This window comes from Lynx canadensis, chromosome B3 (genome assembly GCF_007474595.2).
Source record: "Lynx canadensis isolate LIC74 chromosome B3, mLynCan4.pri.v2, whole genome shotgun sequence".
In the NCBI taxonomy this organism is placed as follows: domain Eukaryota; kingdom Metazoa; phylum Chordata; class Mammalia; order Carnivora; family Felidae; genus Lynx; species Lynx canadensis.
Window position 1 is genome coordinate 44,024,941 of NC_044308.2, and position 16,639 is coordinate 44,041,579.

Genomic DNA, 16,639 nt, shown 5'->3' on the forward strand with positions numbered 1-16,639 from the left:
TGAAGAAAGTGGAGAAACCTGAGAGGATTCTGAGAAGAAATACTTCAGGTGGAGGAGAAAGGTGACAGATGCTGTGATTTGGTTTACAGGCACGGCATTGGGAAGTGGGGTGGCCATCCACAAGTACTGCTTCCATTCACATAAAAAGGAGATCACTCAGACATTTCTCCGTATTCGATGATCATGGAACAAAATGGAGCAGGTTAACTGTGAAGCAACAAAATTCAGCTTCGACTACAGGAAAAGCAAGTGATTCCTGATCCTAGGCACCTGTGGTGACAGCGAACGTGGGTTGGTCTGAGCGGTAGTAGTCTCAAGAAAGAAATAGACACCTTTCAGCTTTGACAGAGATTATGCATCTCAGACAAATTGAATACCTAGCCAGGTGACCTCTTGGTATCTCTTTCTAAGGTTTATCTGCCTCTGTTACCATTTATATTTTCCTGAATTCTCTCCATTAAGTCCCAAAGAAAGCTTTACTTCTTCTCACTTCCTTTTCACAGAAGAAAACACACACACACACAGACACACACACACACAACCAATGAAAAAGCCCACAGCTTTTTTTGAGAAAAGAGAGATTGCTTCACAGAAGAGGCCAGACTCAAAATAAGAGAGATTTAAAGCATATCAGACAGACAGTCTGAGACCCGGGATCCCCAGCCTTGCCCATGTTTAGGTTAGTGAGTGGTTTGGCAGAGAGCCAAGAGCAGGTGACAGGTCAGTGCTCTTCCCCCTCCCATCCCAGGTTGACTTCCTAAACGAAGAAATGGGAACTAAGGTCATATCCATCATACCTATTGACTTAATCCATAGTCACCCACCTGTCACAAAAGAAAGCAGATGTACTAGATTGCACTTCCCAAGTAGTTCATATACATTTCCACCTACATATTGTAGAAAATTCAGAAAGTGCAGATAAACAGAAAGATGGTTATTTTTATCATCTTTTCGAGTCAGTATTTGTATTTCTGAAATTCCATTTTTAATGGTTTCTGAATGTATGGATATCCAGTTATTTTCCAATTCACTAATGTAAAATATTCAGCATCTTTCTAAATTATTTTGATATAACAGATACTGTGTATGATAAACATCCTTGTAGATAAATCTTTGTACCATTCTTAATATTCCTTTAAAATATATTCGCTAAAAGATAATTACTGGGGCGCCTGGGTGGCTCAGTCGGTTAAGCGGCCGACTTCGGCTCAGGTCATGATCTCTCGGTCCGTGAGTTCGAGCCCCGCGTCGGGCTCTGTGCTGACAGCTCAGAACCTGGAGCCTGTTTCAGATTCTGTGTCTCCCTCTCTCTGATCCTCCTCTGTTCATGCTTTGTCTCTCCCTGTCTCAAAAATAAATAAAACATTAAAAAAAATTTTTTTAATATATTCGCTAAAAGATAATTACTAATTTAATAAATAGACATGTTTTTAAGGATTTTGATACAACTGCCAAATTGACCTCCAGAAAAATCTTTTGATGGGATAGTACATTTGTCAGTTTGTCCACTACTCTGTCAGTTTTTCCGGATTTTACCTCTCCCCTCTCCACTTGTGTCCCCTTTATTGAGGTCATGTATCTTTAACATTAAGGATTTGAGGATAATAATGCTCTTTTGTACCCTTCATGGCTTTACATCATAGAAATGACTCTGGTCACCTTCCTTTTCTTCACTACCTCCCTAGCTTGTGAAACCACTAAGAGATAAGTCAACAAGAAAAAGACAACCAACGGCCCCATATGTTTAGAAATCAAGAAATATGCTTCTAAATATTATATTAAAGAAGAAATCTATTGGAAAATTAGAGCATGTTTTCAAGTGAATGGTAATGAAAATGCTACATAGCAAAACTTGTGGGTTACTTCTAAAACATAACAAAGGGGCGCCTGGGTGGCTCAGTCGGTTAAGCGTCCGACTTCAGCTCAGGTCACGATCTCACGGTCTGTGAGTTCGAGCCCCCCGTCGGGCTCTGGGCTGATGGCTCAGAGCCTGGAGGCTGCTTCCTGTTCTGTGTCTCCCTCTCTCTCTGCCCCTCCCCCGTTCATGCTCTGTCTCTCTCTGTCTCAAAAATAAATAAACGTTAAAAAAAATTTAAAAATTAAAAAAAATAAATAAAACATAACAAAAAGGAAAATGTGCAGCTTTAGGAAAATGATAAACACTGAAAATTAATGACATAGGGAGGATCCAGCTCAAAAAATTAGCAAAAATGAGTGAGTGAATGAATGAATGAATGAATGAAATCCTTGAGATCAGTACTTCCTTTGGCATCTTTTTTTTTTTTTTTTATAATTTTTTTTAACGTTTTATTTATTTTTGAGACAGAGAGAGACAGAGCATGAACAGGGGAGGGGCAGAGAGAGAGGGAGACACAGAATCGGAAGCAGGCTCCAGGCTCTGAGCCATCAGCCCAGAGTCCGACGCGGGGCTCGAACTCACAGACCGCGAGATCGTGACCTGAGCTGAAGTTGGACGCTTAACCGACTGAGCCACCCAGGCGCCCCTCTTTGGCATCTTTGAATACCCTCTCATTTCCGAAAATGGTGCTTAACAAATCAATGGAACTTGATGAACATCAGATTGGATTTGCTAAATTAAGGCCATAACCCTGAACATGTGGTATTTCCAAACTGTCAGAGGTTGAGGAGTATTCCCATTCTGATTGATCAACCAAGGTCATCCATCCAAATGTCATTTAAGTTCTTGGGGCAGTCGCTTCTGTCTTAGGAAATGCAAGATGCCTGGTGTGGTGGAGTTAAGTGGGCTAGTAGAGATTACCCGCAGTAGCAGGATTACAGCCACCATGAGTTACACTGAGGCAGCATTTTCCTTATCTCTGGACATCCCAGAGAAGTGTTTTGTGTTTATTCCACTAAAAATATTTTGGAGATAAAGGTTAAAGATAAGTGACTTTGTACCGATCCATCAAGCACATGGTTTGTTTGTCAGAAGCTGAGAACAGGGTCTAATCCTATGCCTTTCAAATAGGCAACCATCTGTTGGAGTTAAAGAAAGTTTCGCATGTGTAAGGGACAGAGGATTAAGCTCTGGGGATCAGTTTTACCCAAGCAAAAGAAGTGACTTTAATTTCATTAATGGTCTCCTGGATCATTCTGCTACAACTTTAATTCTCCATTAAACATTAATGCTGCTCAGCGCTTAGTATACTGCCTTTAGTATCATACGGCTCAAACTGACACTAACCTGTTTTATATTTTATAACTGAATCACAGGGCTTTTTCAGGAGAAGTCAGCAAAGCAATGCCACCTACTCCTGTCCTCGTCAGAAGAACTGTTTGATTGATCGAACCAGTAGAAACCGCTGCCAACACTGTCGATTGCAGAAATGCCTTGCCGTAGGGATGTCTCGAGATGGTGAGCCCTCATAATTTGAGTTGTAGAGTGGCATGGGCTTGTGAAAGTGCCTTCTGAGACCTGGACCCAGATCTGCCAAAAGATGTCCCCTCTGTCCCTCCCCCTCCCCTACACCACCCCACCTTCTCTGGTGGCTTTTTGGGTTCCACAACAGTTACTTCCCCCTCTGTAATCCATTGGAGTCAGCTGGGGGTGGGAGTGGCATGGAAGAGAAGCAGGTGTGGTCAGAACACCTTCAGATTTTTTACATTTAAGACATTACAGGTTGATGAATTGATTGAGGGTAAATGTCATCTGAGGACCTAAATAAATATACCTCTTATAGGCACTTTCCCCAGTAAGAAATATAAGCCAGAGCTAATCATCACGTGCTTGACACTAGTAAGCTTATTGGCAGTTGGAATGAATTAGCTTTTATGTTAACTGGGTGTTTTGAATCACATACCAACGTCATATATTTGAGTTTAAAATTTTTTTATTACTTTTTTTTAATTCCAGTGTAGTTAACATCCAGTGCTAGGTTAGTTTCAGGTGTACAATATAGTGATTCAACATTTCCATACAACACCTTGTGTTCATCATGACAAGTGCACTCCTAAATACTCATTGTCTATTTAACCTGTCAGTCTTCCCTCCTACCCTCCAATAGGCTTTAAGAGTACCTCCAGTTAAAGTTATTATTTCTTTTTCAACCGAATATTTTTTACTAAAAGCATACTTTAGGATACATGCTTCTAAGAGATAAATGTAAAACATTCCATCCATGAAAAATAGAATACACATTTTCTTTACGTTTTTTTCAAGAATCCCCTGGATAAGTCACATAAAAAGAGACATAACAAATATTATAAATTTAAGAAGACTGAAATCATACCAAGTATATTTTCCAACCACAATGGTACAAAACTAAAGATCAATAATAAAACAAAGCCGGAGAATCTACTATGTAAATATTCAGTATTTAATATATAAATATTAAACACCACACTACTGCACAAGCAGTGGGCCAAATAAGAAATCAAACAGCAAATCAAAATATATCTCAAAACAAAAGAAAAAGTCATATATTTGTACCTAGAGAATGTGTGAAAATAGTACAAAGCATGGCTCAATGACAATTTTTTTTTCCTTAAAAGAAAGTATGTTAAAAAATAGAGGCCATCATTCAATTGTAAAACATTTCAAGATCTTTCTGTAAAACTGTCTTATGTACATGGAGTAATCAACCCCAGATTTCAAGACAGTTATTCTTAAACGGGGAAACTGGGCACAAAGTATAATGGATACTTTTATGAATATACAGGCTGGCTGGCTCTCTTAAGAGATCCCTTGAAGGAAACATCTCTTTCAGTGGAATTTCAGCATGTGGAAAATATTTCAGAACGCTGGGCAGGCATTCTGAAAGCCTGTCTTTCCCCCTAATTAGATGTTCTTGGGGCCCATAGGCCTGTCCAGGCACAAGTTGTGATGTCCTTCAGTAGTGGTGCACAGGATGGCACCTGTGTAGCAACAAAAATGTGTGGGAACAAAAAATAGAAAGTTTGGGGCATGAAAAGATGCAAGTCACAGAATTTATATTCTCAGAAATTCCTGTGATTGGCAGCTCTGCAGATCTCATCTTCCGATGGCACTAAACCGACAAAGTTAGGCATTTCTCTTGTGAACGTGTAGGCTAAGATCACAAGTTGTGTGCGTACCTATGGTTATCCGTCCCACTGGGTATTCTATTATGTTGGGGCTTATACAATGACAGGCCTGAAACCTAGAGCTCAGAACAGCTTGATCGCTGCCTAACCAGCCCCACCCAAGTTTGTTACCTGAGTCGTGGAAACTGGAAAGTGACCGGGATCCCACTCCCTTGTTTCCTATGTGAAAAGGAACAACATGTCTTCCTTGGCAGAAAATGAATCTCCCAGCTGGTCTGGGTGGTGGCCCTGGATCCCAATTTCACTTCCATCTATTTTGTCTCCTGCCGCAAAACTCCAAGTATTATAATGATAGCCAAATGGGTGCATTCATCCACCTAATCGGGTATTAATGTAACCATAATCAATTAGTAGATCTTAGTCCCTCCAGCAGAGGATTTATCTGCATACACAGAATCAGACTGACAATGGATAAAGAAGATGTGGTTTATATGTACAATGGAATACTACTTGGCAATGAGAAAGAATAAAATCCTGCCATGTGGAGCAACGTGGATGGAACTGGAGGGTATGATGCTAAGTGAAATAAGTTAGTCATAGAAAAGACAAATATCATATGTTTCCACTCATATGTGGAATTTGAGAAACTTAACAGAAGACCATGGGGGAATGGAAAGGGAAAAAGACAGTTTCAAACAGAGAGGGAGGCAAACCATTAGAGACTCTTAAATACAGAGAACAAACTGAGGGTCAATGGGGGGAAAGACGAGAGGGGAGTGGAAAATGGATGATGGGCCTTGAGGAGGGCACGTGTTGGGATGAGTACGAGGTGTTGTGTGTGAGCAGTGAATCATGGGAATCTACTGCCAAAACCAAGAGCACAGTGTATACACTGCATGTTAGCCAAGTTGACAATAAATTATATTTAAAAAAAAAAAAAAGAATCAGGCTAACAAATAAATGGGTTACTGGGAGAGTTCAGACCAGGAAATCGTAGGGTTCCTTTTATCAATTATCTGGTGTTTTAAGAGAGATCATTTGGGATTCTGAATGAACTGGATAGTTAATACACGCATTGTTCTACTTTAAATATGGGGACACATCGGTGCCTTGGTGGCTCAGTTGGTCTCAGGTCACGATCTCAGAGTTCACAAGTTTGAGCCCCACTTCGGGCTCTGTGCTGGCAGCTTGGAGCCTGGAGCCTGCTTCAGATTCTGTGTCTCCCTCTCTCTCTGCCCCTCCCCTGCTCACACTCTGACTCTGTCTCTCTGTCTCTCAAAAATAAATGAACATAAAAACTTTTTTCAAATATGGGGACACATGGCAAGGAGAAATTTGCAAACACAAATTTTCCCAGCAGGGATCTTACGCATTGTTTGCCCTTCCCAAAATTCCAGTACTCTTTCTACTGGAGGCTAAACAGCAGAAAGTCACTTAAAGGTGGGCCCCAGGGTTTCACAAGGGTCACCATGACCCAGAAGGATGAGGGGGGCTTCTTAGGTCACATAGACTCAGAGATATAATTCAGGGAATTGCAAAGGCCTCATCCAGTCTGTTTAGGTCTCTCAGCAAAGCCCCAGTGTCGGGCCATTGGATTGGGAAGGAGCAAATGAATGAATGCGTGAAATGAATGAAAGTTGAAGTTTGGCTGCTTGTGCCTCGTTGTACCTCTATGAGTCTGCATCCCTGTACACTGGTCTGAACCCTGGGAAGAGAAAGAGGTGGTCTAGGCAGGCTGCATGGGTGGAGAATGAACAAGCCCATTAAGTCACCTGTCAGTGATTCCCACTGGGCGTAGGGTTATGTGACAGCAGGAAAACATACGTGGTCATTGCCTTTCCGCCAGTCCTGGGTCTGTTTCTGAAACTTTGCTCCTCTGGGATGTGGAGCCAGCAAGCTTGTGTGGGGTGGGACTGCTTTCACCCCTGGATCATGTCCTCATTCTGTGGTTATGTGGTTTTTGATTGAGATTGTCTGAGACTTAAAAGGAACCCCTGAAGCATGCTGGAGAGAATAATAAAGAAGAACGTATTGTATATGGTGCGGTTTGGCTTTTTTCTTCCAGCTGTAAAATTTGGCCGAATGTCCAAAAAGCAGAGAGACAGCTTGTACGCAGAAGTGCAGAAACACCGGATGCAGCAGCAGCAGCGAGACCACCAACAGCAGCCCGGAGAGGCTGAGCCGCTGACTCCAACCTACAACATCTCGGCCAACGGGCTGACAGAGCTTCACGAGGACCTCAGCAACTACATTGACGGGCACACCCCTGAGGGGAGCAAGGCAGACTCTGCTGTCAGCAGCTTCTACCTGGACATACAGCCTTCCCCAGACCAGTCAGGTCTTGATATCAACGGAATCAAGCCAGAACCAATATGTGACTACACACCAGCATCAGGCTTCTTTCCCTACTGTTCTTTCACCAATGGAGAGACTTCCCCAACTGTGTCCATGGCGGAACTAGGTAATGACCTCCATGTTTCCATTGTGATGCATTATTCATTCCCTTCCAGATAAGTGGGATATGTTGGACTTTCCCGTAATAAGTTATGGTACTTAAATGGTACTAAAAGAGAAATTCGCCTTTACCATATGGGCCACTTCAGATTTTCACGCTGCCCCTTTGCTTTTGACTATGCCCTATTTCCCATCGCATATCAAAGAAACGCACTGACCTGTCAGTATCAGAGAGGGAACAGCATCTCGGTTCAGAGATTTAAAGCGGTCTTTAAATTCCACAGAGGCTATAAACTCAGGAAACAGCCCCATTAATTTTGTTCATTATTTTCTTTAGTTATATTCCAGGTATTTCTTTATACCTGGAGTCATAAAAATGGCAGCCCACACCCTGAACCTGGTCCATACACATGTTTTTTTGACCCTGAGCCCGGTCCCTACGCAAGCAGAGTTGTAAGATTTTTGAATCGGTTGCTAAAATTTTAAACCTAGACAATTCTGCCTAGAAGTTCACATTTTCAGCTTCTTGTGAGAGGAAAAAAATGATCTAAGTACACTGGACCAGTATCAGTGAGTGACAATAAGCAGCTGGCCCCAGATAGGCCCTAACACGTTTGCGTGTTTTCCCATTTTATATCACTGCCCAGCTCCTGTTGGCATCTAGGTTTTGCAACCGTGGTGTATTCCATAAATGTTAAAGGGAAATTGGCATCTTTATTTGCCAAAATGGTTTGGTGATGATATTGGTGACAACACTGGTATATTTCATAGACGAAGACTCACCATGCAAAACAAAACAAAATTTGTCGTTTCCTAATTCCTGTGAGACATTGTTGCTTTTTGGGAAATGTGACCTAGCCATATTGATAACACAGACAGTGGAAGACTTGCCATTTCAAGGAAGTTGTGTTAACAACCCTCGTTATAATATGTGATCGATTTTTAGGTACAACACTGTTATTAGAGAAACTTTGATTAGAAACTTTGCAGTTCTAGAATTTGATGTGCTCCTCCCTGCGATTCTTCACACAAGGTTGCAGTCCTTTGGGATATTTCAATTAGTTGCTGTGGAGGTGACTAAGTTAACACGAGGAGAGAATGGAGACTTCAGATGGAAAAGAACCAGCAGGTTCTGACTTGCACAGACATTCTTAGTTCACAGAAATAACGGTTGTGTTCTTTAGATGGTTTCTCCACCTCTGTACCCCATAAAACATTTTAAGTGAAATTTATATTTCCAGTAAAATCTTTCTCCAAATAGAACAAATTGAATGTTCTTTACGGTTTTTACACAAGCACCTCTTTATGGGTCTAAATTTAAATCCTCAAGAGCAGGGACATTTTAAGCTCGGTCTTTAACCACTGAACAGCATTAAAGGTGTATCACAGCTCTTTTGATTAACAGAGGAACCTCTGAACTAGAAGCCAAGCTGAGCAGAGGTAGGTTTGATATTTTTTTCTTGAACTAGAACAAAAACCTTCCGTTTTTGTCGTGAAATCTTGGCTGGCCGAGACTTAAGCAGGACTGTAATGAAAGTGAAATTTTCAGAAATGAATACGCATTTGATTGAAAGCTGACATGATATCATGAAAACTGACCTGGCTCACTTTCGGTGTGCTCCCACCTTATCATAAATACATTTGAATCTGTCCTGTTTGCTTGTCAAATAGTTAACTCTGGAATAAATCCATAGGGCTTAGCCAAAGCATTGCCCTTAAATATGGCCCTGGGGCTAAATGTGCGCTAATACCTAAGTGGGGCCACAAATGGCCAAGCCGTTTCTCCCTGACCCCACACGTCCATGTCCTCTTCCACAGTTGTCACCTCCCTCTGCCGTCTGGGAGCCCTGTAGCCTCTTATGTTCTCCATGCTCTCCTAAATTAGGGCTTTTTCACATGTACTGTGGCCCTTTCCAGAATGACTCAAATTAGCTTATCACTAGGGTTAGTCCCAAACCTAAAACTAAGCAAGAATTTGTCTGAAAAGAATATAATTGGGTTATAATTTTCTTCCCCATTTACATGTACAAAATAGTTTGAGGAGCTAAGGGTAGCATAGAAGTGGCCAAAGACTTTGCTGCTCCTTCTTCATAGCTACCTGGAGTTCCCTGATATTTCCTCTGGGGCCTTAAGTCCTGCTGTCTTTTTTTTTTTTTTCATTCCAGTATAGTTAACATACAACGTTATATTTGTTTCAGCTGTACAATATAGTGATTCCTGTCTTACTATCTTAACTAACACTCCTGACTTCATTGTAGGCGAAATTTTGTCATCAGATTTTAAACAGATGAAACCAACTCTACAGTTGGAGAATAAATTGTAAATTGACATATCTTAACCTCAGTTCTATCTTTCAACAATAGTATCTACAATCCATGACTTTCAGTGGAAATACATCTGCATTCCTGGCTAGGAAATTTCGCCCTTGATGTACAGTTAGTACCTGAATTATACATTGCAGATAAACAACCTACGTTCATTAAAAAAAAAAAAAAAAAAGCTAGCTGCACGTGTCACTGTAATTGATAACTAAAGCCTTGCGCAGAAGAGACAATTATTGGACAAAAGCCCTAGTCAAAAAGTCAGCTCATATGGTTTATGGTCCTAGCTTTGCTATAGGTTGTACAACCCATTTTAAGTCCTATAACCTCTGCAAGCTGCAGTTTCCCTGCCTGCAGAATAGAAAGATTAAGAGCACAGACTCTGGTGCCAGATTGTGTGTGTTTGAATCACTCGCCACTTGCCAGCTGTGATGCCTTGGAAAAGCCACTTCGCTTTTGATTTCATCATCAGTAAGAGGGCAATAATACTAGCACCTGCTTCCTAGGGTTGTTATGAAGATTAAGAAAATTTGTATATTCGGAATATATGTGTCTATATATATGGGTCTAGCACATAGAGCTATATAAACATTAACTGTTATCATCCTTACTAATGGTGTCATTATCTATAAACTGAGGAGAAGGTGGACCAGGCGATGTCCAGAGTCCCTTCCCGCTATGAAAATCTGTGACTGAGAAGTCAGGATTTTCTATCTGAAGTACCTAGACCTTAGCTGTGTTGAGGAAACCATTGTGGTTGAGAAGGTGAACGGATTTGCCCATCACGAAGTGGGTTATCTGCTGAACTCACACCAGAAACCAGGTCTCCTAACCCTTCCAGAGTGTTTCTCTAAGAGACCACACTAACTTAACTTTTACTCAGTCTGACCATATTGTCCTTTGCTGAAATGGAGATTTAAAAATAGTAGTGTCTGAAATCTTACACTTGCCAAATCAACTGTGAATTGTAAGCAAAGGCAGTTGGTGAGAATGCAGGCACTGCCCTCTACTGGCTCGATGTGTACATTACGCCATTCCTTGTCAGCTCAGATAGGCAGGGAGGGGTGGGAACAATTCTGGGGATGAAGTGAAACAAGATGCTGACCACATTAACTGGAAAAGAAGCATGATCTGGAAGGGAATACTACGAGTCTCTTCCCATTATTTACCTCATAGGGGTCTTCTGGCTTCCCTGCAAACGCTTTATTTTTTTTCATATCTGCAAAAATCATTGGACTATTTGCACAATTATTTTCTTGTTTCTGGCTCCTCATTGTTTTTGTCTTTACTCCCCTCTTCTCTCCATAAGCTTCACTGATTCTATGACACATCATTTATCGGCTTCTCCCTCTTTTGGTCAGTGTCTCTCTGTCTCTTCACTTCAGTTTTTTTCTTTGTTTGTTTTGTTTTCGTGATATTCATTTATGTTGTGTTTGTGTCTGTGTGTTGCCAAATACAACTGTTAAGATTTATTGTGTTTCAGTCTCTAAGGAGATTCTGGTTTCAAGCTTCACTTAGGTGAACCCACTCTGTTTTCACACAAACAAGTCTGATTCTGTCTAATGAAAGCAGTAACAAATTTCCAAACAGACACTCTTACTGGGATTGCCAAGGTTTCACTCAGCACCATTTTTTTAAAGGGCTTTCCTGTTACATAATCAAGACCGTGGAAGGGGATCGCTTTTGGGTATGGTTTCATATTCATGGAATCTTGTCTGTTCTTTTAAAATACTTTCATCATCCTTCTCTTCCATAACATTTATTACCAACCTACTGCACGCTTTTAGTCCCTCACTGTGGACTGCAGCAGCCTTCTGATGACTCCCCGGCCTCCAGCCTGTGCTCCAATCCACCAGTCACAAAACTGCTTGTTCTGTTTCCCCAGATACAGTGCTCAGTGTGTCTGCTCCACCTTGAGAATTCTGCGGACTCCTTCTGTGAAGCAGGTCCAACCCCACATTCCTAATATTCAAGCTTCTCCAGAATTTGGACTCTTACATACTCGTGTTTCTGTTTTGATACTATCACTTTAGCCCATCTGCCTGTCCCCTGCACATGCCATCATTTGTTCCTTCATCTGTCATTCCCTTGAATACGAAACCGGCCCACCTCTTCGCACCACTGACCTCTGCCTGCCAAATCCTCCCTCCTCATCCCTCAGGGTCCACGTCACATGCTCCTCTCCTGCCAAGAACCATTCTCTAATTCCCCTCACGTTTCCCGTCCATGACAGTGCTTGCGATCTTTTTGTCTCTTCTGATATAATTCAACTTGATGCTGAATTGCCTAATGTCTTGACTTGTCCTTTTAGCGTGTGCATACATGTTCACCAGATTATAAGTTCCTAGAGAAATTTCTTTGGCATATATTTCTTTTAATATCTTCAGACTGCCTATATTCCAGTATAATAAGAACAAATGTTTATGCATAAGAACATATGTTTATGTTAAGCGCCATAGTAGGTGACCCTCTCTGTTTTAAGTGCTCAACTCATTTAATTCTTACAAGCTCTTTGAAATAGGTACTGTTTTTGCAAATGAGAAGACCGAAGCACCAAGACATTGAGTAACTTACCCAAGGTCATACAGCTAGTGAATACAAGAGCTGAGTTTCAAACGCAGGCAGTCTGGTGCCAGAGTCCACCTCTTAACCACCACGTTATGTGTAATGGCATAGTGGCCCTCGGTAATGCTTGTTGTGCTAGTTGCTGGAAAAATAAAAGAAAGAAATCGTTGTTTTCACACAAACATCCCATTTCCCAATTTTTCAAGAGAAATCCTCCCGAGCTCAATGTATACAGCAGATGTGTCTTCATAAAAATGCCAAGAAGAGGCTGTGTCAGTCATTTCCTATTCTTGTCCAGGTCAATAATTGTTCACTCCCAAACAGTGTAAGGCCACAGAAGAAGGTCAAGGTCAGGAGGGTCTTTGAAGTCCCCAAGACTTATTGCTAAATACTGGCTTTGCCTGTCCTTCATCTTCATGTTCGAAAATACAGAATAGTTCCAAATTGCTCATTTAAATATGTAAAGATAATGAAAACTGGTTCAACATGTTGCTTTGTACGTATTACTTTTTAAACCACATAAGTACAGAAAACCCTGATTATCCAAAGAAGAACTTGGCTTTTCATGTTTGTGATCTGTTTTCTCCTTAGAACACCTTGCACAGAATATATCTAAATCACATCTGGAAACTTGCCAATACTTGAGAGAAGAGCTCCAGCAGATAACGTGGCAGACTTTTCTGCAGGAGGAGATAGAGAGCTACCAAAACAAGGTATACTCTGAAGAATTTTACCCAGGATTGAGGCAACGGTGGGAAGGGTGTTTATGCTAGAGATCTGATCAAGAACACAAACAGACTAGACAATGAATGTATTTCATCAGATATCAGATGTCTGTTTAAAAATCTGTCTCCTAGAGGGGCGCCTGGGTGTCTCAGTCGGTTAAGCATCCGACTTCGGCTCAAGTCATGATCTCACCATCCCTGAGTTCGAGCCCTGCGTCAGGCTCTGTGCTGCCAGCTCAGCTTTGGATTCTGTGTCTCACCTCTCTCCCTGCCCCTCCCTCTCTCACACTCTGTCTCTCTCTCACTCTCAAAAATAAATAAACATTAAAAAAAATTTTTTTAATCTTTCTCCTAGAGATGATCATCTACTTGGGGCTTTGTCTTACTGAGATGCCAGTGTGTGAAATTTCTGCAATAACAAACCGATTTTGTTGTGCTATGACTTTACACATATCTCCTATCATGTGTCCATGGGAGCTGGAGGAAGCAGTGTCCAAAAGCCCAAATGAATTGAGATTTGTCCTGATATCACAGTGAAAGATTTCAAGCTCTGGAAGCTGATAGAAAATAATCTCAACCTCGTGTTTCCAGAGCACTAGAGAGTGTGTACAAAACAAGGTTTGGAAGCTATTGCCATAACTCCAGTGAACCTAGCAACGTGAGGCTGACAGAGAGCACTGCTTCTAGCCTTTTTCTTTACACACTCTGATCAACAAGCCCCCAGAATGGAAGGGCAGGGCTGGAGAAAGGGAAGTTTCAGTTATCCATTCTGGCGTGGGAAAGGGAAATGCTGTGGTTTTTCCTAATAATTATAGAAAGGTAGGGCTAGGAATGATGATAGAGATTATCCAGGCTAATCCTCCCCTGCATTTTACAAATGAGGAAACTAACAACCCTTAGCATATGGTGGGGGATTGAGAATATCAGGACTAGACCGTGACTCCTGGCTTCTAATGCAGTGTTTCCTTCACCCCCATCATATTGGTGGAAACAGTCTTAAACTAAGATGGGGGGAACACATGAGCAGTGTAACAGATCCAGGGTATAGATACCCTGTAACTAAAGAGTGGGTATGTAAAAGCAGGTAAACAGGAAAGGTTGAAGAACGGCAACACATCAGTTTGTTTGCCTTTGAGATAGCGGCCAACCAGTGTTACAAAGGGAAACCAGAAAGCAGTAAGAAACAGCAAGGCTTATGAAATGGGATTCAGAGTCAGAGATGCTGGGATTTGAATCCCAGCTCCAACACCTCCAGCTGTGAAACCTCTGTGACCATTCATGTCCATTTATGGGAAACGGAAAAATGTTCGTGGGGAAATGAAACAAGACAAAGGTGTCAGAAAGCATCTAGCTCAAAGTAGGTGCACAGTAAATGTAATTGACTCCCCTTTTCCTTCCCTTCCCCCAGTAAAGTGGTGTTAAATTCCCCAAGGTAAAATGATTGCTCAGAAGAAGATCCTACTGGGGCGCCTGGGTGGCTCAGTCGGTTAAGTGTCTGTCTCTTGATTTCGGCTCAGGTCACGATCTCACGGTTTGTGAGTTCAAGCCCTGCATTGGGCTCTGCACTGATGGTGCAGAGCCTGCTTGGGATTCTGTCTCCCTTTCTCTGCCCCTCCCCTGCTTGTGCTCTGTCTCTCTCAAAATAAATAAATAAACTTACAAAATAATAATAATAATAAAAAAAAAAGAAGATCCTACTTTGCTTCTCTCCGAGGCCCAAGGGTAAAGCAGTGGCATGTGTTGCTTTCCTGCCTCGTGTTTTCACCTGCTCATAACATCTTCCTCCCGTCCCTTTGCCACCAAGACGGTAAAAGAGGAACTGGAGGAGACGAGGGGGGCTTGGAAGCAGTCGTTAGAACCCAGATGTTCATTTTTAATCCTCTAGCTTTGTTTAATCTGTTTCCAAAGAAGGATTTTACAAAATACGAACAGTTAAAACGAGTGTGTCAAGGATATGGGTGACCGTGTATGTCAATGTGCTTCGCTTCTCAACAGCAGCGGGAGGTGATGTGGCAATTGTGTGCCATCAAAATCACGGAGGCTATACAGTATGTGGTGGAGTTTGCCAAACGCATTGATGGATTTATGGAACTGTGTCAAAATGATCAAATTGTGCTTCTCAAAGCAGGTATGTGCTTTCTGCAAGTGAATTTTGAGATCTCCTCCTAACCTGCTTTCACCCGCTTATTAAAGAAATGCTTGGTAAGGAAGGTGTCGGGAACAGTTTTCCTCCAACGATGATAGCTCGGGTTTCTCTTAGCAGAAACTGAGTCCTTGTTAAAGGGTTTTGAGCTATCTGCGGGAAACACTGCCTCCATTTTGCTTCTCCTCTGAATGAAACAATTAATTTGAAGGACACCTGCGTTCCCCCATCTTATCATCACCTGTGTGTTTCGTTTCTCCCACTCCAGACTCTCGGGAGGGAACAGTAAGTTGTTAGGAAGGTTATTTGTGGCACTCAGAGGTACGCCCCTGGTTTTTTGGTTTGTTTTAATAAATAGGAATCAATACGTTTTCCCGGCAACTCTGAGACTCTGTAATGCAAGACAGAAGAATGCCAGAGAAGTAATTTGTAACTCCATCTGTCTTCAGGAATACAGGCCTTCATTAGCTTCAGCACACATCTTTAATTCCACTCGTGAACTTTGCCCCTTTAAACAGACAGCTGATGTGACAGGGAGCCGTTTGCCAAATACTGCCCCTGCTGCACTGAATCGCAAAGGGGGCTCTACATTCGTGCCTTCAAGCTAGATGAGTCTCCACCACGATAGAATAATCGACACCATTTCTGCCTTCGCTTAGGTTCTCTAGAGGTGGTGTTTATCAGAATGTGCCGTGCCTTCGACTCTCAGAACAACACCGTGTACTTTGATGGGAAATATGCTAGCCCCGATGTCTTCAAATCCTTGGGTAAGGAAACCTGGCTACTCTGTCTTTAAACCGGGGCCCTAGGAAAATGTGGGAACCCCGCCAAAGAGCTTTTGCATGGAATGGAGGCTGTTATTTGGAAACAAAAATGAAAGGGTTTTATACTTCTGTTACTTTATAGTCAATGCAGAAAATGCACACGTCTGTCTTATATTTAAAGGGTTAGCGTTTCATTTCATCTAGGTGGAAATCGAAGAAATTTATATTGTCTAACTTTCCAGTTCCCTTTTGGATTTTAAGAACCAGATTTTCAAAGGATACATTATTCACGTAAATGAGAGGATGTGATTTGATACATAAAATCAAGCAAATAGCTAAATGTCTGCCCTTTCCGTACTTCTCCAATAACAACCATTAATAAGAATGAAATGCAGATATCGTAGAAACAAAGTATTGCTAGGTGAAACTGTGACATGTACTATAAAAATTAATTAGTTTAGATTTCTGTAATTTGAAGTGGGATGTAATCATTAAGAATGAAACGCTATCCAAGATAATGTTGTTAAATGATTTTAAAAACAGTTAAATGATAGAAGGTCTATGTACTTTAGTAAGGCCCATTGCCGTTTAAATATGTACACATAATATGCAAAACTGAACGAGTAGACACCAAACTTAACCAAT

General features: G+C 41.5%; 1 protein-coding gene across 1 annotated transcript in view; it reads left to right on the forward strand.

Moving 5' to 3' along the window:
* Window positions 1-16,639, forward strand: part of RORA (RAR related orphan receptor A) — a 97,788-nt gene that overhangs the window by 74,061 nt on the left and 7,088 nt on the right. The window contains exons 3-7 of the mRNA XM_030318042.2: window positions 3,235-3,376; window positions 7,088-7,483; window positions 12,954-13,075; window positions 15,083-15,215; window positions 15,890-15,997. Of these exons, the coding sequence (XP_030173902.1) occupies window positions 3,235-3,376; window positions 7,088-7,483; window positions 12,954-13,075; window positions 15,083-15,215; window positions 15,890-15,997 (901 nt within the window). The remainder of the gene's footprint in view (window positions 1-3,234; window positions 3,377-7,087; window positions 7,484-12,953; window positions 13,076-15,082; window positions 15,216-15,889; window positions 15,998-16,639) is intronic.